The sequence below is a fragment of the Brachycentrus maculatus genome, unplaced genomic scaffold, assembly GCF_059751285.1.
Source record: "Brachycentrus maculatus isolate JH-2025_06_01 unplaced genomic scaffold, ASM5975128v1 h1tg000946l, whole genome shotgun sequence".
Taxonomy (NCBI): Eukaryota; Metazoa; Arthropoda; class Insecta; order Trichoptera; family Brachycentridae; genus Brachycentrus; species Brachycentrus maculatus.
In genome coordinates this window covers 30,148-50,825 of record NW_028281668.1, presented here as the reverse complement: position 1 = coordinate 50,825, position 20,678 = coordinate 30,148, and the positions used below count along the sequence as shown (strand labels likewise).

General features: G+C 31.1%; 2 protein-coding genes across 2 annotated transcripts; one reads left to right on the top strand and one right to left on the bottom strand.

Moving 5' to 3' along the window:
- Nucleotides 1–992: 992 nt before the first annotated feature.
- Nucleotides 993–6,946, top strand: LOC148299786 (coiled-coil domain-containing protein 12-like). The gene is made up of 4 exons (XM_088275678.1): nt 993–1,275; nt 2,742–2,862; nt 3,482–3,700; nt 6,478–6,946. Exons 1-3 carry the CDS (start codon nt 1,145–1,147, stop codon nt 3,692–3,694), a joined length of 465 nt encoding a protein of 154 aa, XP_088131804.1. The 5' UTR covers nt 993–1,144; the 3' UTR covers nt 3,695–3,700; nt 6,478–6,946.
- LOC148299785 (carbonic anhydrase 4-like) lies at nt 6,927–20,478 on the bottom strand. The gene is made up of 6 exons (XM_088275677.1): nt 20,436–20,478; nt 15,708–15,872; nt 11,325–11,463; nt 10,011–10,116; nt 9,259–9,486; nt 6,927–8,099 (listed from the first exon to the last, which is right to left on the bottom strand). The coding sequence occupies exons 2-6, from the start codon at nt 15,769–15,771 to the stop codon at nt 7,809–7,811; spliced, it is 828 nt and encodes a 275-aa protein (XP_088131803.1). The 5' UTR covers nt 15,772–15,872; nt 20,436–20,478; the 3' UTR covers nt 6,927–7,808.
- Nucleotides 20,479–20,678: the final 200 nt, after the last annotated feature.

The window sequence follows — 20,678 nt, the reverse complement described above, 5'->3', positions numbered from 1 at the left end:
TTCACTTTCATCTGTATTATATCACTCCTATATTCAAGAATTTGAAACGTAAAGGTGGAGACTGACCGGAGCATTTTGTCGTAACATAACGTCGTAACATCGCTCGCGGCGAGCATCAGCGAGCATCCGAAACTATGGATGGAGCGCTCGGCTCGGTGTACTGACTGTCTGAATACTCGCATTGTAACGTGTTACGTTACGACGAAATGCTCCGGTCAGTCTCCACCTTAAGGCTAATATCACCTTGTCTTTATATAATTATTGATTTAATTAACCTCGCTTCGATCCAATGCTGCGCCATATGCATCACTGAGATTTTTTTAAATCATCCTCTTATTCGTCATTTTTCTACCTAATAATACCTAATAATAATACCCAGTAATACCTAATAATTCCTATGGTAACAATTAAGTACAAAAAAAAATACTCACCAAAAGGGCTTTGAGTTAATATTCGACGATGATGTTCTTTGCAGTTATCTTACATTGATGTTTGTGTGAATGCACTAAAAATAAAAATAAAAGAATGTGAAGTTCTAAGTCATCTAAAAAACTGAAACAAATGATAAATATTTTTTTCGCAAACTACATAAAATTCAAAATACACGTAAACAAAAGTCATATTAATTTTTAAGAAATATGATTAGCTTTAATAATCCAAAAGCTGTATTAAACATATTTTTTCCATAAAAATATTCGAACTAGTTTTATGACAAAATTATTGTTGCATCTATTTGTATATTATTATTATAAATAATATTTTATTTAAAATGTATTTCAAAAATAATCAGACCTAGATTAATATAAAAAAATCCAATTCCAAGCGTAGAGTTTAACTATTTAAAATTATTGTCTGAATTTCAGTAATTTCAGGAATATTATTTGACGTAAACGTGATAAAAAAAACCACTATACACAAAAACAAAACAACAAAAAAGTACACAGAAGCGTTTATTTAAGTAGATAAGTACTATCGGATATAAATCATACTTTATGGTTAAATTGTGTTAACACTGGCAACACCGCATGTTAAACCAAAAGTCAAAACTCAGTTTTGAATGTAAAATATTTTTAAAAACAAGCCAGCATTTTTATCGTTTCGTTGTGAGATAAAAACATACATATTATAATAATATTTATTTGACATGGAAGGAACTAAAGTTGGATCCCTGGAAGACGAGGCATTGAAAAGGAAGGAAAGATTGAAATCTCTTAAAAGAAAACAAGATTCCGAAGACAAGACGACGGATGGCAAATCCGTGGAATCACTGCCCAAGTAATCATTTTTTTTTTAAAATTATTATCAATAAGAATACCTATATTATTAACTGATTTTATAGTTGTACGATATGTTTTACAATTAAGGTTATATCGTTTATTTAAAAAAAATAACCTACAAATGTATAATTTGGAGAGGAAACTTAGTACATGAAACTAAAGTAGTAGTCCATGGTGACATGTTTTGTATGAATAGAGCATTTATGTCTCCGGTATTATGTATAGACCATAAAAAATTAAGTACATAGACTAAACATACAATTTTGTAGGTACTTTTTTTAATGAAGACAACAAAATAAAGGCTCTATTTACATTGTTAAATATTGATTTATATAAAAAATACTTGTATTGTGTATGATGTTGAAATTTTTCTGCAAATACATATGATGGTTTTCCCGCCTATTGTATGAGAAAAATGGCCAGTCGATTTATTTTTAGCAAGGGAATTTGTTACACCACAATTGTCTGTTCCCATTGCTTATAATACGTGTCACTTTATCTTGCATTGATATGCTTCAATTAGCTTCACCCCTCTGACTCACCCAAGTTTAGTCCATCTGCTAAATCTAAAACCTTTTAGTTTTATCTTTAACAGGGACTAATGTGGACTTATGGATTCACTTGCATCTTGGGAAGAGTACCTTATAGCAGTGCTCCGCAAAGTGTGTACCGCGGCACACTGGTGTACTGTGGTGATTAGTTAGTGTGCTGCGGAAAAAAGTTTAGTTTTGTGAAAATAACAGCTGTATTCAACAATAGGGTATTATCACTAAGGAGGAATATCTAATTTAACATACTCAACCTATAAAATATAGTGTTTTACACTTTTTTTGTTTTTATAACAGCCGATATAATCAATATTCATTCATCATTTTCTTTTGCAAAATTTGCCTTCGTAAACACGTTATTTTCGTAGGTTGGTATGAATGACGTCACAGAAACGAATCCACACTACCACTATTACAGCACTATAAAAAATATATAAAGGGATACGCCCCATAACACATCTGATGATGTAAAATTTGATGACGTATAGCGGTGTCAGTTTTTCTTTTTATTAAAATATCTAATGTTTAAACCTTTATATCTCCCTTACTTCTCTACAGATTTCAATAATAATGTTACCGATTGTCTTGTGATTTTTCATATTAATTTATCAGTTAATAATAACACATCGTGAGAATAATCTATTGCTCTAAATTTTGATCGCCTGCGCTCAGTTAAACAGGCTAACATTTCGCATTAAACATATGTTATATATGTTATTGCTTTACATTAATTTTTATTATAAACCAATATTAAATAAACTTTGTTTTTTCTTTGGTGTACCTCAACAATTTCTTAATTTGGCAGGTGTACCTTGAACAGAAAAAGTTTGTGGAACACTGCCTTATAGTATTGATAACAAACGATAAACCTGCATATTACTAACTGCGTATTATTACTATTTATTGTGTTTTTCAGGCCAAAGTTTCGCAGTTATAGACCTCAAGATGAGTCACTTAAAGAATCTGCCCTACCCAATGCAGAGCCGGGAGATGTAACCTCTGAAGTTAAGAGCCAACTAGAGGCCGCTAATACTAAAGTAAGTGGCTTAACTGTTTGATTTTCTTCCTGTTCCTAATATTGCAGGAACACATGACTGGTTTGCCATGATAATTAGCAAACCTTCTATTTTTTAGCAATTTCTTATCATTGACACATTTTACTAGCAGTATTAATCCTTTATTTCAATACAAATGTGTTATTAAATACTAAATAAATAACTTACGTTAATCATACAAGGCATCACAGAAAGTAAGGTATGGTAAATTCTGCAGCTTGGATCAGCACAAAGGCTTACATTGCAGCGCTCGCAGCAGTACCAAGAATCTCTTCGGATCTTTTCCCCCCTCTCGTCACTTCCCCCGCTTCCACATACCATAAATCGTATTTATTTTCACCGGTACACTCTGAGTATATTTGGGAGTGGTTTTTTCTGCAGGTAAAGTTTGCCTGAGTTATCTTGAGTGTAGGAATTTCACATAAAATAGCCGCTAGAGTATACTTGGGCGTAGGTCTCTTATCTTGTCTTTACAACCCATCTAATATTGTTTAATAAAAATGATATATGGATTGAGAATAAGGTAACATAATAATGTACATAAACACCATTTTAGATTTGTTTTAAATATTTTATTCAATCATTATTTTCTACTTTACAGGTGGTAATAGAAGAGCTTGACATTACAAATTTAGCACCCCGTAAACCCGACTGGGACTTGAAGCGAGATGTTGCTAAGAAGCTGGATAAATTGGAGATGAGAACACAAAAAGCTATTGCGGAATTAATCTGGGAGAGGCTTAAAGAAGGACAGGAAGATAATATAGGAGCCATGGTTTCCCTTGCGACTGCAGAAGCTAAATCCAAAGCGTGAAAATAGGTAATAAAATTCAGATTACATGAAATTCTATTACAAAATTGTATAATTATCAATAAAACAATTTTGGTATTATGTTTTGAATATTGAAAGCATTAACTTTGTGGATCATATTGATATATTATTTTGAGAAATAAAAAGACTTTGTTTTTTGATCCACTCACATTTTTACTAACCCTGAGTCATAAATTAAACCTTGAAGAGGGCAACACGTTGTTGCCGAAACTAGTTGGTTAATAAAAATGTGAGCGGATAAAAAAACAAAGTCTTTTTATTTCTCAAAATAATATATAATTTTAGTATTATTGATAATTGTATAATTATCAATAATACCTTTTTTTTCTTCCTATTTTGATGTCTCTGAATTTGGCATACATCTGCAATTAATGGCATCTTACAATCATTGTCAAAACTATGCAATTGTATGTGGGTTTTTTTCTAAATATGTACCACATTTAAAATTAAATATTCTAATTATCACAAGCGATATTTAAATATATTCTTAATTAAAACTAGTAAAACTACTATGGTGGTTTTGCAACTATGTATAATCAATATGTTTTTATAATTTAAATGAAAGCATCAATTCTTAAATAATACCCCTAATTTATTATCCATATAAAAATAATCCTATCATAAAAAGCATGTGTCACTTCATTAAACACTTACAATAATAGAATTCATTTGTTACTGTGATAAACCTGGCAATAACACAATGTTTTGATAATTATTTATTTCACAAAATGATTAATTCATTGACCATTCTAACCAAAAGATTAGCATGTATTTTTGCTAATGTGATTTGGTCAGTATCAAGCCAAAATATATTGATGAAAAAATGCTACGCCTTTACAAACTTATCGGTGAGGGGGGTGCCATTGTCGCCATTTTTCTGTCCTTACAAAAATTTATACTAAAGAGTGTATAATATTTACTTTTTTTTTAAACCGCCCGTTCATTAATGTTTTTAAAAAATACATTTTATTTCAAACATGTATTCACTTCTAAAATTAATCAAATACATGTAAAAATCATGCTTTTTTATTGGTCAATGGATCATGGCTAAATAATTGTCACGTAAAATATAATCAGACTCAAAACTTTAGTTGTACTTTTACATTTGTTTGACATTATTTGTAATCATGAAAATGTCATCTTTCCCCCACTGCAGTGCAAAATACTAGAATAAAATACTGAATATCAGATAATTAACTATAATTGGTGTATTATGATTATTTGCACTATTTTTTATTGTTATTTCTAGTGATATTCTTAATCTATGACTGATTATTTATTTAAATTATGTGATAATATTAATTTTCCTGTAATCTAAATCTTATATAAAATAAAACATATCGTATCATTATGTCAACACCAAAGTCATGAATGTATAAATAAAATATGTTGATGTTGGAAGTTTAAAATTGGTACCGTAGAACGGGGCTACTTGAACTTTGATGTGTTACTTAAACCCAGTTCAAAAAAAAAAATAGATTTGTATTTGGTCTACAATAATGAACATATCGACATGATTCATTGTTTCCCTCACAGGTGACACTTATTGTTAAATATATTAGTCAATAATTTGAGATATGTGAATACAAATCTGACATATAGCTTTTTTCTGCTTTACATATTTCACATTGTCCATCAATACTGGAAAATGAGAATTCCTGACTTTGGCATTGGCACAACGCTTTTTCATCTTCAAATTCTTCTTAAAAATGTTTATACATATCAATATTTTTCACACAGATTTTAAAAAAATTAAAATAACAAAGTTCCAATTTTTTTTATATTCATTTGTACTAAAAAAAAGAATTAATGTCATTTCTAAATCTTTATAGATTAGGAATGCCAAATATATCCTTTGAGGGATTGTACTAACATTTATTATAGATGTCTCACAAAGACGAAGAAATTTATGGAAACGGAATATGAAAGTCTTTGTTCATTTACAGAAAATCAAAAAAACTGTTATTATTATGTAGTAATAATCTTCTATTAGTACATAATTACAATGTGTATAGTGTTTAATCTTCACAAAGATCTCGCTAGGTGTTGCTTTGAACTTGTGAACTTGTACACAAATGGTTGCATGGATAATGTAAATACATATAAAAAAACTCCCGAAAAATCAAACGCCATAGATGTTCAAAAATATATAGATATAACAGTTAACCAATCAGCTTTAAGTCAGCCAATGAGAGGACATAAGCTCTATAAATGCCTTAAGACTATCATATTCTCTTGCCATTGTTTAATTGCTTTGTCTTTGTATGACATATTTAATAAATCTCAGCTCCTAATTTTTTGACCTTAAATTCCAATAATTAAAATAAAGTATATAAAATATAATAAATCAAGGTTTTTTTTATTTTCTATGCCATAAATATAAATAAACAAACTCACAATTTATTTTAAAAAATTAAGAATTTCAGAATATAAAAATATACTATGATTATAATATATATTTTTTATAATTATTGATAGAATAAATATTCTATATTTAGAGACTCCAAAACTTATTGCCTTATTATTCAAGGTAATATTGTTTTTTTTTTAAATACCTGTAATTGATGTTTTTCATTGGGAAAAACTATTTTCAAAATACCTAATTACATAATTATAAAAAAGTACAAAGCAATAAATATAAATTATTTTGAAAACATGTATGAACTTAAATATTAATTAATTATATTATCAGTGCAAAATAACTAGTGTAAAAAATGTATTTTGATACTCATTTATTGAATCTTTTGTTTTTTTCATTTGCTCAGGTAGTTCAAAATATGGATGGACTATCAAGGTGATGAAAATTCAATACAAACACATCATACAAGTCATCGGACAAGATGAAAGGACAAAGAGGAATTTAAAATATATGAAGTCATTTTTAGATTATAGCCGATGAAATGTAAAATATATTTTGTGATTTCACTGCAAATTGATATGTAAAACAGCTATCATGCATGTGTCAAACACGTAAAATATTTTTTAATATCACACATGAATAATAATTTAAATTTTAAATTGATACATATTGTTAAAGATATGGAATTACACAAGGCAATTCTAAAACTACATATATACCTATTTACAATTTCTATAAATAATAATTCACAATACTTTATGATGTATTTCTTTTCTGTAATGCCACAGTTAACAAAATATTTGAAACAATCTTTCTTTTAAAAAGCTGCAGTGTAATACATTTTAACAAAGATAATTTTTTATATTTATTTTTTTATTAGTTTGTTTATTTGATGTTAAATATAAATTAGTATTTTAAAACACACAAACCTTAAATTTAAATTGAATGTATTTTTACTGTATTTCAAGAGATATCAATAAAATTTATGTTTTGCAGAAATCGTTAATGTTTTTTTTTTTTTTCAGACTCCAATTTGATCCAATCGAGATATTGCCATTAATTGTGGTTTTGTTTTTTTTCGTTTTTTCAAGTATTTTATTTTTTGAAAAATAAATCATCATATTTTCAGCTTTATCCTTTCAACTTCAAACCAAATATTTAAAACCCAAAACAGATTACATATTTCTCTCTATTCATCTCCAATGCATCACCACAAATAGATTTTTTACCCTTTTGGTTATTTTGTAGTTGATCTGTTTTTCACTCATTTTGTTTGTTTGAAATATAATTTCACTAATAAACAAGATGTGATTTGAAGCATCTGTAGCAAATATCTACATATGTAACAATTTGTGAATTATGCTCAAGATAAATTTACTGACCTGTTATCTTAACAGAAATTTTGTGAATTTTGCAGAACAAAATCATCATATTTTGATAAATGTTTAAGCCTTACAGTAACATAGCTGGCATTATAGGTAAAAAATATTGTGCAACTATGTATATCAAAAACAGTATTAAATTTTTTTTCCAAATGTTTATTAAGGTACATACCTTATTTTTTTCCGAATGTTTATAAGCTATTGATTATCAATGTTGTCTTATATGACTTATACATATCTTACATAATTTTTAACCATGTCACCTTGAGACATTAAAAATATACCATTTTGAGTATTTTAGTTTAAAATTCTACTGATTTGTTTTAATGGATAGCAATCACAATATTAGTGTGTTTTAATTTAACACCGAAATACATAGAAAAATGAGTATTACATATAGCTTGGAATTTCTCGTGCAAATTGCGCTGTTTTTCGGTTTTGTTTCTGTATGTGGCACAATCTCATATTCGGGCTGCGGAAGTATCGGGACGAAGGTAGGAGAGATTTCATATTCATCTATAGAGTTGTCAAAATATCCATTCCTTTCAGTATTGTATAGAACTATACGATCGCCAAGTGGCTGTAACGGTCTGAAGTTGTGAGTAATTCGGCCGTGGTCCGAACGCATTCTTCGGAAACTGTCAATCTGCAATTAAAAATATTTTTGTTACTGTTGTAAAAGATGAAAAAATATACAATTATTTATATCACATATTGCTCACTCCTTTCAAGAACGTCATAAATCAAAAAACTTGATTTTTCTGGAGAACGTTTTTTAAGTTTAAAAATATAATACAATGTATTAAAAATAAATATCAAGCCACTTATTGAACTTTTTACTGTGCAACAGATCTTTTTAGGTAAAACCTGAAGGTTTTTTCTCCATTTGAAAAATATTTAGTATATTAAAAAAAATAATCAAACAATACCTTTTCTTCAAAATGCAAAAACAACACTATTTGCCCTGTAGCGGGTAAATATTAAGTTAAAATTATGCTTCTTTCGCTGGGATATAGTACATTTTCTGGGCATTCCGAACATGCACAACTGAAAATTGACGATTTTTGATTTATGACGTTCTTGAAAGGAGTGAGCGATATTTGTTTATTTATTTTTCTATTCATTATTCCAGCATGATAAAACCTCAATTTAAAAGCTAAGAATGTTAGCGAGAGTGTTAATACCATTTGATAATTTAATTTTGAGAACATCATTTTGAGTATGTCTAAATAATTGTTCACAAATCTGGATTGTCAAATTTTTTTAACTTTTAGATATATGTATCTATCAATCTGACACTGCTATAGTAAAAGAAATAGTAGTGTGGTTTTCAATCATGGGTAGAATTAGTCTGTAACGTCATTACTTAACTAACTCAGGTGGTAAGCCCTGTAAATACCCAAACTTCCATATTCTTCTTCATCTATTTGAAATATCAAAAATGTTAATTTTGAGTAACCGGGAAAAAACAATTGTGCCTTTGCTCATATTCAATTTTATTCTATTGACATCTCATAAAAGATGAAGAAGAATATGGTAGTCTGGGCATTTACGGGGCTGACGACCGTCATAGGCTGGTTTAAGTGATCACTTTACACACGTGTAACATTCACCAATTCTACCCATTATTGACAACCACACTACTCAAATTCTTGGAAGTTCTTAAGTGAAAAACCAGCCTATGATGTCAAAAAATAATATGAAAATAGCTCCTGTAATTGGAGATTATCCAGATTTTTTGAACAAGTATTTGGACACACTCAAAATGTTGTTATTCTATTGACATCACAATTTTTTTTACTCACTTGGTCATGCGATAATCTGATGGGCTGTTCGAAATCTATCCACGTAACGACTTCGGAACAAGGAGGAGTTGTTAGCGACCCGTTGTATGTGAAATAGTGGTCCAAATCATATGGCATAAGTTCAAAGAAACTCAAAGATGACGATAATGGCATCGATGTATGTGGCTCCGTTACATTGGTAAGGGCTGCTGTAACCAAGTCATAAGCAGGGTGCTTGAATCTGTCCAACTGAAAAGAAACAAATAAGAAATAAGTGTTTAAAATGTTAGCTTGAACTAGGACTGTCGAAGTTGTCATGAGCTGATATAATAATAACCAGGGTATGGAATACCATACCCTGGCTGTTTTTTTTTTAATGCACATTTGAACATGAATGTGGATATCATAAAGCAATGGAACAACATTTGATTATTCAACAAAAATGGCCAGTAAATTACATTACGAATTTGACTGACTTCATGTTGATGTTTCACAGTATTTATTATTATTATTATGAGTTAAATTAAAAAGAAATACATTTTTACTAAGCATGAAAGTTCACAAAGGTTCAAATGTGTACTTACATATGATGTGGGCTCAAGTAGTAATATTTTACATAGGTATATGGTAAATTTAACACGTACACATAAAATTAAAATATCTTATAGTGAATATTTTAAAAGTGCAAAAACAAACTTTAAATGTGAGCTGTAGTATTTATTTAATCTTGAGAATTCAAGAATTTTTAATAACTTATGGAAATTTTTACATACTTCAAAAAAGAATGCCAGAACACACAATCCATCTTTGTGGTCCAACGCATTCTTGGCGTCACCATATTCCGATTTGTAAAATACCATGTGGAGCTCCATGGGAAAACTGCAAATGAAAGAGTCAAATTATTAGCATTTTTTTCATTTATTTACGGCCGTAGCTAATTTGTGCATAATAAATATATGACATATAATAATTGTTATATAAAATACATAATAATCTCTTTAAGTATATTAAACAAGGATGAACATAAAAGACAAGGAATTATACATCATTTAGTAGACTCAAAAAATCTGTGTTTGATTTAAAATTAATACATAAATTATACATCAACCTGAAATACTGTAATCATTCTTGCTTTATAGTTAGGAAGTGACATATTCTAGATATCGGTATGGTCTACCAAATCATTACCGAGGTTTTGCATTCGGTGAATAGGAGGATTGAATCCTGACACTGTCCGGCTGTTATTAAAATAAAATATTTGACATTTTCTCGTGTTTCTGGTTGGGGCATAAATATTTATCACCTGTAATAACAATTATCCGCACCCCGATTCTGCATAGGGCACTGCATCATATAAACGCAGTATTATCTTGATCGTGAACACCTAAAGGAAAGGTGATCAGCCCTCCGCTACAGGTACTAGTCAAGGGTAATATTGAATAAATATTACAGTGAAAAGTTACTTATATTTATTTGACCCCCCCTGGGAATCGAACCCGGGACCTCCAGAACGGTAGCCGAGCGTGCTGACCATTACACTACAGAGGCAGACAATTGCAATAACAAGAGACAGTCTAAATTGTTTAAAATCTGGTATAAGTTAATCAGATCAAATAGCTTTCTCCGATCACTCAACTTCATTAAATTTAGTAAACGAAGCAATTGATAAAAATGTAAACGTTAAAGTTTTATCGAAAGAATACAATGCTAATATCATTTATAACTTGTTTACAAACATATTTAAAAATACACAAGTATTCTGAAGTTGAAATTTTACATTTATTATAAAATATTACATATTTAAAATGTTTTTTTTTTAAATCACTCTAAATATTTTATTATAACTTAATTATAATGTCTACTGGTTTCGAAGCTAACCGCTTCTTTATCAAGACTGAGCATTAATCAATTAATAGTAATTATCAGTCTTGATAAAGAAGTGGTTAGCTTCGAAACCAGTAGACATTATAATTAAGTTATAATAAAATATGTATAGTTATTTTAAAACAAAGTTACATTTTAATTATGAAATGAAAAATCACAAAGTTAGTGCTTCCATTAAAATTATGCAAAATAATCACACTTACGCTCTGCTATTTATTTTGTCTTCACTTCCAATACTGTCGTTGTCTCCCCAGTGAAAATGCATTTGACTGAAGACATAATCTGAGAAGAGAGGACCTCCTGCTATACTTGGTTGTTCGTGGTTTTCTACCTTCAGCATGACTAAAAAGAATGAATATTGCAAATGAACATACAAAAAGTCAAGGGAAAAGTGTAGTTCTTCATTCCAAGCAATTATGTAATTGTGATATTGAAACTATTAATGCAAAGTGGCATATTAAAGCGGAATTTACACAAATTGCAAGGCAGTGCTTGAATGATGATGATGTATATAAACTAATCTGTTGTAAAGGTGGCAAAAAGATTTTAGACCATCTTTTATTGTCCTTTCTACAATAGAGGATTCCTTCAAGAGATTGGATTGGATGAAGAATGCAACACATTCCCCTTAATGCAAAGTCTCTATTAGCCGTGAATGATTTGGCATTTGTTAATTCGATAATTATTATTATTTAAATAACATCCTGAATTTAAAAAATATATATTTAAAGGTGTCTCAACAGAGGTAAAGTATCGATTATTTTGTGAAGGAAATATAGAAAACTGAGCAATACAGGGTTTGCAACCTGTTACTGACGGAATTATATGATTACTTCATACACCGGGCAACGTTCGCAATCAACCATTATTGAACATCTATTTTTTTTTTAATTACCTAACGTCCAAGTGACTCTGAAATCTAGCTACGGCTCATGCAACACCGTTTATCATGTCCCTACTCAGGCTTCAACTTTATGAGTTTCATAGCCTATGCCTACTTGTGAGTGGATTTACTCTTTATGTTTAAAGTTACTATAATTTCATGTAATTCATGAGTGAAAATTCTAGGCAAAAACACTCGCCTAATTGAACATCTATATTGCATTAATTTTTTAATACATTCAGTTTTGTAATAATCCTATTCGTATATTAGTTGGAACCGACAGATTGTGCTTCCATCTGTTGAGAACTTTTCGTAACATAAATAGTTTGTTCCACTTGAGCATAAATATGTATGTACATAAATATGTAAGAATTCTTCCAAATTATACACATTAGGTGTACTTCTAATTTGACCAGTCGGTATTTAACATTTTTAAATTATTTATATAAAACACTTGATAAATAATCGTATTTTTATTTCATTGTTCATTAGTTAAATTGGATTTTTTCTTAAAGTTTAAATACAAATATATATCACATGTAAAATGTACCACATCTAAATACATTTAAGATGTGCCTGCCACAATGCTTAGAATCATTATTGTCCATATCATTCTTAGCCCAATGTTATCTTCACATGCAGGGTAATCGTGTTTATGAGGGCTGCCCTATTTTTTTCGCAATTCAATGCTTTTATTTGATTTATAACTTTTCAATTTCGATGAGTTTATCTTTAAGGTAGGTAGGTACTCGATGCATTTGCATTTCTATACAAAGCGCAATCACGACATGTATATTGAACAGAGATGGCTGCATTTCTGGGCATTGATTGGTGAATCAAAGCCGATAAAAGAATCTGGGTTGGGTAATTTATGAGTTGTTTTGTTACATTTTTTCAGTTGCATGGCTGATTTGTTATGCTACATTTGTTCGCTAAGGCACCGATTTGTAAATATAATCTAATACAGATTAAAAAATAGTTTTTTTACCCTGCTGGCAGCGCTATCTATTGAACGTAACAGCAATACTAAGCATTGCTCATGGCGGACAACGTGTTTCTCGACAGTTTCTAATATGTTGTATACTCACAAGCATTGTGAAATTAATTATATGTAAGTATTAGAAATGAGTACTGTTTCTATTTTTCTTTTCCATTTGACCAGACTGAACCACAGGAATACAGGGTTCAGCTAGTTATAAAAAAATAAACGGTTTAAAATGGTAGGTACTCGCAATCATACAATTTAGTAAACGACCGGCTGCGCCAGGACCAAGACTTGTCTCTGTGCACATTTTTTTGTGTGTGTAATCCAATAAGATTTTTTTTAGAATACGTATTGAAAAAATATTTTTACATATATCTTTTTCCTAACCTTTCAATAACTCTTTTCTTTTCAAAATCATGTATATATTTCGAAAAAAAAAATTTTCAACTCATAAACGGTGTTTGATGCAAAAAATTCTATTACGTTAAATGTTACCTAGGTTTAGACTAAATTAAGTTACGATTTATCGTTTATTGGGCTTAAAGACCCAACATTCTAATAAAAAGTCAAATACCAATATGTACTCTAAAAAAACATGTAATCGTGAATATATGTTCAGCCCTCAGCGCGGCCGAACGCGTTGTGATTAGAGCGCCCGAGATCTCGGCCTTAAAAGAATACGGCTGTCCAAACTCAAAACACAGTAAGGGACATTTTTTGTAGTACGTTTTATTTGCATTTTTGGACTAAGTAGTCTACTAGTCCAAAAATGCAAAAAAAGTACTACAAAAAATGTCCCTTACTGTGTTTTAAGTTTGGACAGCCGTATAATAAGTATGTATCGAACAGTGCCAAAGATTCAATTTCATGTCGGCCATCGTCAAATCAACGATTGTCCGCTTTCTTATTCCATTCGTAACATCATTATTATTATTGCAAGTATTCAGGTCACAGAAGGCCTGCTTGGAAGGCCCGAAATCTCACGCTCGGAATCCCGAAGCCCAAATATCATTCGGCCGCGAAAACGTGGTAAACATCTCGCAACGTCCTTTGATAATACCGTGGAATCTCTCATAACGAGTAATTCACATAACGAGCAAAAAAATCTGAAAAAGCTGCTCCCTTAACGAGCAATGTTTCGCATAACGAGTTACAGAGAAAGGGCAAGTCCCTTTTTCACGACATTCACTTATGAGCCGCGACTCGAGTGGATTACAACGATATTGAAGAGCTTGTAAAAGATCATAGTCAAGAGCTGGCCAGTGAAGAGCTTATGGAGTTACATCGTGTTTCACAGCAAGAAATTATGGAGAAGAGCTTGCTATGGAGGAGGAGGAAGTAGCAGAGCAATAATCTTCTAGCACAATAAGAAAAATGCTGAAAGCACGAGAAACTGTTGCATCGTACATTAAGAAACATCGCCCTTATAAGGAGGTGTCTATTCCTGCTACAAATTTATTCAATGATAATGCTGTGACACATATTCGCCAAATTTTGAAGCTTCGCCAAAAACGTCTTAAGACAGTTTTCTAGTTAAAAAGGATAATTTATTTGTGACAAATTCACATTTTTATTCACGTATTTTTTTGTAAGATGCTGGAACGAATTATGCTCGTTATAAGAGGTTCCATTGTACTTTGGCTTGGTAAAACTCACTATTGACGAAATGGACCGCCAGGGGGCGAACATTTGAGCGCGGTCATAGGTCATTATTGCAGATTCACAACGAGTTATGCGTAACTATGAATAATAAATAATTATTACCTGAATAATGTACCTATTAAGTAATCATGAATTGTGTATTACTAATCACAGATTGATGAATGGAGTTTTACTTGTAATTCAATATTCCGCATGGCGATGAAATCTATCGATGGACAGAAATCGCGAACGGTTTTACTTTTAAATCAATATTTCAAAAGGCGATGAAATCGATCGATGAACAGAAATCGACGACGGTTTTATCTCTCCAAAACTTAAGATTTATTTCATGAAATTGAATGCGATTTCTTCTTCTAACCATTATTCGCAGCTTGTGGTGCATAGGGCACTGCATCGAATCGGCTCAGAGTTGTCTTAAACCATATATACCATATATACCATATATGGGCAACCACAGACCCGCGTTCATCTTCGAAATAAATATATGGTTATGAAAAGAAAAGAGTTATTGAAAGGTAAAGAGTTTAAAAAAAACATAAAAAATATTTATTCAATATCCTCACCAAAAAGTTACATTTCCAATATTGCAGAAAAAATCTTTAAATTCACTGTATTCTATCGAAATCTTAATTAAAGTTGCAACAAAACGCGACCAATCCTGTGTTAAATCAATATGAAATCATTAAATCGCACCAAAACGTAACAATTTTACAAGCTACAATTCCTGAATACTTAATTCATTTATAATGGAATCTTAACGTTTTGACGAGGACCTCCACAATTATAATACCATATGCATACATCCTGAAGAAAAAAGCATGAATAGACGTTTAGCCCTCAGCGCGGCCGAACTCGTTATGATTTGAACGCCCGAGATCTCGGCCTTAAGTCACTGTATCGTAAAGAAGCAGAGTTATCTTCATCGTTAATAACACGATGATGAGGTGAGTAGTCCAGGTGATATTGAACAAAAAAGAGTAAACTTCACTATACTATAGAGGCGGACAAAAAATTATTGCCATCTCAAGAGAAAATTAAATAATAATTCATATGTACCTGTATGACCATTGTTACTGACGACCACCCCATCCAATCTGTCGGAAAATCCTCTGAGTTCCATTGGAGGGAGTTTCCGTTCCTTCACAGTCAGCAGATTGATATTTATGGGACTTTGATGCTTCCCGACACACGTGTTATACTGCTTCCACCACTGACTAGGTCCTTGAAACAATAAAACATTCTGTATAAAATGCCATATCTAGGAGTTCCAAAACATTGAGTAATAACTCGACACTGGCTATAACACCCTAAATGGGTGAAAAACCATTAAAATAAGAAGAAGAAGAAAACTTTGAGTAGTGTGTTTTTTTTAAATGGGAGCTGCATTACCATTATTATTTACCTTACTTATTATGAACAAGGTTTATAGATGGGTTTTTTGTTTCTTCTTTAGTTAAAATTAATGTTTTATTGTAATCTGTGTTGGGAAAAGGAGGAATAATCTAGTGTGGGCCAATCAGGAACTTCTTAACATTTGCTCATTGCTGGGAGGAAACCACGTAAAAATCTTCAGGAGAAGTTGGACTGTTGACTGTCGTCAATAGACCTTACGTTCCACTAGAAGAAGGTTCGGCATTTTGTGTCCTAGTTTGAGTATTGTGGTTGTCAATCATGGGTACAATGGTAAATGTTACACGTGTTTAAAGTGACCACATAAGCTTTTAACAGGCCATAAGCCGCGTAAATAATAATATCTCCATATTGTTATTCATCTATGTTGAGATGTCTTTTTTTTCAAATATCTCTTAAATGGAGAAAATCTAGAATTGTGAACTAGTATTTGGACACACTCAAAATGTTGTGAATAAAAATGACTGAAAATTGAAAAATCATGTTTTAATGCGTTTTTCAACGTATTAAAATAATCCGGGGTTCGGATTTTGCATACATCAAAATAAAAGGGTCTCTGCTAAATAAAAGTTTTCTCAATCCAACCATAGGTGACTGTTATGAGCTCAATGTACTGTGTCATGAGATTAATCATATATCTAGGAGTTCCAAAAATTTATTTGTGTTGTTGTCAATAATGGGTAGAATGGCGAATGTTGCATGTGTGTAAAGTGATCACTTAACCAGTCTATGATAGGTCGTAAGCCCTGTGAATACCCAGACTTCCATATTCTTCTTCATCTTTGTTGGGATATCAAAGTTTTTAAAATAAAAACTTTTTATTATTTACACACATGGATTGTTACACCTTACAGAAATGTTACACGCTAGGAGCCATCTATGGTGAATGTTAAATGTGTGTAAAGTGATCGCTTAACAAGCCTATGATAGGTCATGAGCCCTGTAAATACCCAAACTTCCATATTTTCTCCATCTATGATAAGATATCAAAAAAATTTGGTTTAGACATTTTGATAAAAAATCGGACGAAGGATGTATCATTCATAACGTAGCTTTTGAATGATAAATCTTTTGAGACATCAGAACTGCAAACTTTGATAAGGTGGAATATTTTATATCAGTATACAATTAGGTATTATGGCACTCGGTTCCGTTCGTACACCATTGTTTCGCTGTACATACAATCTGATAAAATATGCTAATTTATTTTATGTACCTACTCCATGTTTATATTAATTCTTTATTATTGTGTGTAACAACAGCTTTACATACTTTAAATTGCTCTTGAACGGATGTAAATCATTAGTGTAATACGCATACTTAGGCTGCCTTTTTACCTATAACATATGACCAGTTTCTGCTGTGATTTATTTGTCGTTAGGTACATACCTACATACTTAATAAAAATTCATTAATATGTATGTATTTCAAAACGTGGCAAACAATGCTGCAGCCATCTCAGGATGCCTGAAAAATTCTATTCGATAACCCTGTCACGAAAGTCGGCAGCAAAATTAAAATGTATAAAACTTGTGTGCGACCCATCATGACATATGGGATGGTATGCACAGCGGACACTGCAGTAACAAAAACACGTTAACAGTGTCAGAAATGAAGACTCTAAGGAGCACATCTGGCAAGAGTCTACGAGATGGAATAAAGAACACCTGTAATTGGAGATAATCTCCTGTAATTGGAGATAATCCAGATTTTGTGAACAAGTATTTGGACAAATTCAAAATGTTGTAAATAAATTGTCTAGTCAAATTATAAGCTTAAATAATAAAAATGAAAATGGTACTTTCTGGCGTTTCTCATGTGTGTGATTATAATCCAGGATTTGGACCTCACATACTAATATAAGAGTTTCTGCTTAGTAAAAATCTTCTTTACATCTCACCAATAGATGTCTCTAGTGAAGTTCTAGTGATTCAAGAACAAGGTTTCTAAATTGGTTCATATATACAGAACTTCCAAGAATTTGAGTAGTGTGGTTGTCAATAATGGGTAGAATTGGTGAATGTTACTCGTGTGTAAAGTGATCACTTAAACCAGCCTATGACGGTCGTCAGCCCCGTAAATGCCCAGACTTCCATATTCTTCTTCATCTTTGATGAGATGTCAAAAAATAAAGAACACCAGGATAAGAAAAAGATCGAAGATGTCGTTAGTTGGGGAAGACAATGGTATGCGCATATATGGAGAATGGAACCATCTAGACTTCCCTACATCGTACTGCACGGCCATCCCCAAGGTAGACGACTTCCGAGCAGACCACAAAAGAGATGGATTGACAACAGGGAATCGACATCGCAGGAGGGTAATCCCTTTTTAAAACAGGCCACAAGGCCTTACACTATGATGAAGATGATATTTATTTAATTCTAAGTATTCTAGGACTATTAAATTTATATTTCATATTACATCAGCGCGCTGCAGCGGTTTAAAGCGTAGGGCTGATAAACTAAAAATATTGATATGAATTATTTTTTGTTAAATTCATTTATTGCGATGGCCTATGCACCATTGAGAAGTTAGAGGCGGAAGAATTTTTATATTTGTTTGCCTTTAAAATGTCTCATATCCGTATTAACAAAACCAGTTAGTATTTTATCTATTAATGTAGTTTAATACAAAAAATATTAGGCCGGAACTCATCCCCTATACCCAATCCATGTTAAATTCTGTTTGTTTATTGATTTTTGACAAATGCGTCTAGAACGATGGTAATTTACTGAAGGATATTTTTACTGGATGAAGGTAGAATACAGGGGATAAGTGCTAAAATCCTTTAATTGCCCATAGGGTTTTTATACTAAAAAAAAATGAACTGAAGGATAAATTGATAAATGAAAGCGATAATTAAACTGAACAAATAAGAGAGGTAGCACAAAGTCAAGAATATGAAACTAGTATTAAGAAAATAATATCTAAAAAAATAAAACATCTCTCAAAATTTACTGAACATCGGTTATGTAGACTTCAACAATACAAAATAAAGTAAAAACAATGGTAAAAGTACAAAATAAAGTAAGATAACAGATGCTTAAAAACGTGATGTTTGAATTAACCAAATCGAATGTAAGAAACAAACGAGTCTAAAAAATAAAATAACAAAATGCTTAGTAGAAAGTTCAGTAGAATGCTTAAGCAAAAAAATATTATGTAATAAAAATTAATGCTTTATTAAAAATCACTTGTTAAAATACACTAACTGGCTGCGACTATGAAGGCATTTATTTTTTAGGAAAAGGATTCCAATAAATATATCATTGTCATTATTTCTAAACTATATTTTAGAAAACCATCCCTTTTAAAATGACAAATATTCGTGAGAATTCTAGATTCTGCACCAGGTATTTAAATAATAACTACGGAGTTTTCCACGCTACTGAAGGAATAAAGTGCATGTAGCACAATTTCATATGTTTATCTGACTACAGTAAAGCATTTCATTAAATTTACACATATCGCTCACTCCTTTCAAGAACGTCATAAATAAAAAATCGACAGTTTTCAGTTGTGCATGTTTTCGGAATGCACAGAAAATGTACTATATCCCAGCAAAAGAGGCATATTTTTTACTTAATATTTACCCGCTACAGGGCAGAAAGTGTTGTTTTTGCATTTTGAAGAAAAGATATTGTATAATTATTTTTTAAAATATACTAAATATTTTTCAAATGTAGAAAAAACCTTCAGGTTTTACCTAAAAATATTTGTTGCACAGTAAAAAGTTTAATAAGCGGCTTGATATTTATTTTTAATACATTGTTTTATATTTTGTCTTTAAAAACGTTCTCCTGAAAAAGCACGTTTTTTTATTTATGACGTTCTTGAAAGGAGTGAGCGACATATTTTAAAAGTGTCTCAACTTAATGTGAAAAATGTATCATTTTCCCCTTTTTCATGAAAGACGATGGAAGCCTGAGCATCTCAGGGCTTAAGACCTGGCATTTGATTGACTTAAGTGATCACTTTACAACTTGTGTAATGTTCACCATTCTGCCCATTATTGAACATGCACATATTGTATGAATTCCTGTATACTGTATATGGTCTTAGATCCTTCCTCATACCGGTAAGGTTTTCGATACATTCATAAATTATGGTCGATTGTTACGCCATCAGTAGAGGGATTTATAAAGTGTTTATTAAGCTTATTCCTTTTAAGTTTCTCGTAGGGTAAATAATCCAGTGTCCGATATAATAATATATTATTAGATTAAAACCAATATTTTTAGCTTTTCCACTTTATTTTTATTTGACCAGCGACCGGGTTTCGTCGTTACCGACATCATCAGACTGGTCTGGTCATCATCAGACTGGTCCGATATAATAAATGATATCAATAATGTTTGCATAAATATTTACCATTTTTTTCATCGTATCCGAAGTCCTGTGGAAGGGCCCATCCTCTGCCTGAAAACAACAATAATATACAACATTAATTATGTATAATACATTATACCTCGTACTTTAATTGAAAAATTCAAAATGTTTCTCAGATTTTTTAATCTATTAAATCATTAAAATAATACAAAGCATATCCAATAGACAATCAGCATTTACACAACTGTCATAGACATTTTTCATAAACATCTCATATGAATTTTT

What these genes read in the sequence shown, in the direction of transcription:
- LOC148299786 (XM_088275678.1), top strand. Translation starts at nt 1,145, where the DNA reads ATGGAAGGAACTAAAGTTGGATCCCTGGAAGACGAGGCATTGAAAAGG. An exon ending in TCCGTGGAATCACTGCCCAA is followed by an intron (nt 1,276 to 2,741) that starts GTAATCATTTTT and finishes TGTGTTTTTCAG; the next exon opens with GCCAAAGTTTCGCAGTTATA. An exon ending in TAGAGGCCGCTAATACTAAA is followed by an intron (nt 2,863 to 3,481) that starts GTAAGTGGCTTA and finishes TCTACTTTACAG; the next exon opens with GTGGTAATAGAAGAGCTTGA.
- LOC148299785 (XM_088275677.1), bottom strand. Translation starts at nt 15,771, where the DNA reads ATGGAACTCAGAGGATTTTCCGACAGATTGGATGGGGTGGTCGTCAGT. An exon ending in CAGTAACAATGGTCATACAG is followed by an intron (nt 11,464 to 15,707) that starts GTACATATGAAT and finishes CATTCTTTTTAG; the next exon opens with TCATGCTGAAGGTAGAAAAC. An exon ending in TCAGATTATCGCATGACCAA is followed by an intron (nt 8,100 to 9,258) that starts GTGAGTAAAAAA and finishes TTTTAATTGCAG; the next exon opens with ATTGACAGTTTCCGAAGAAT.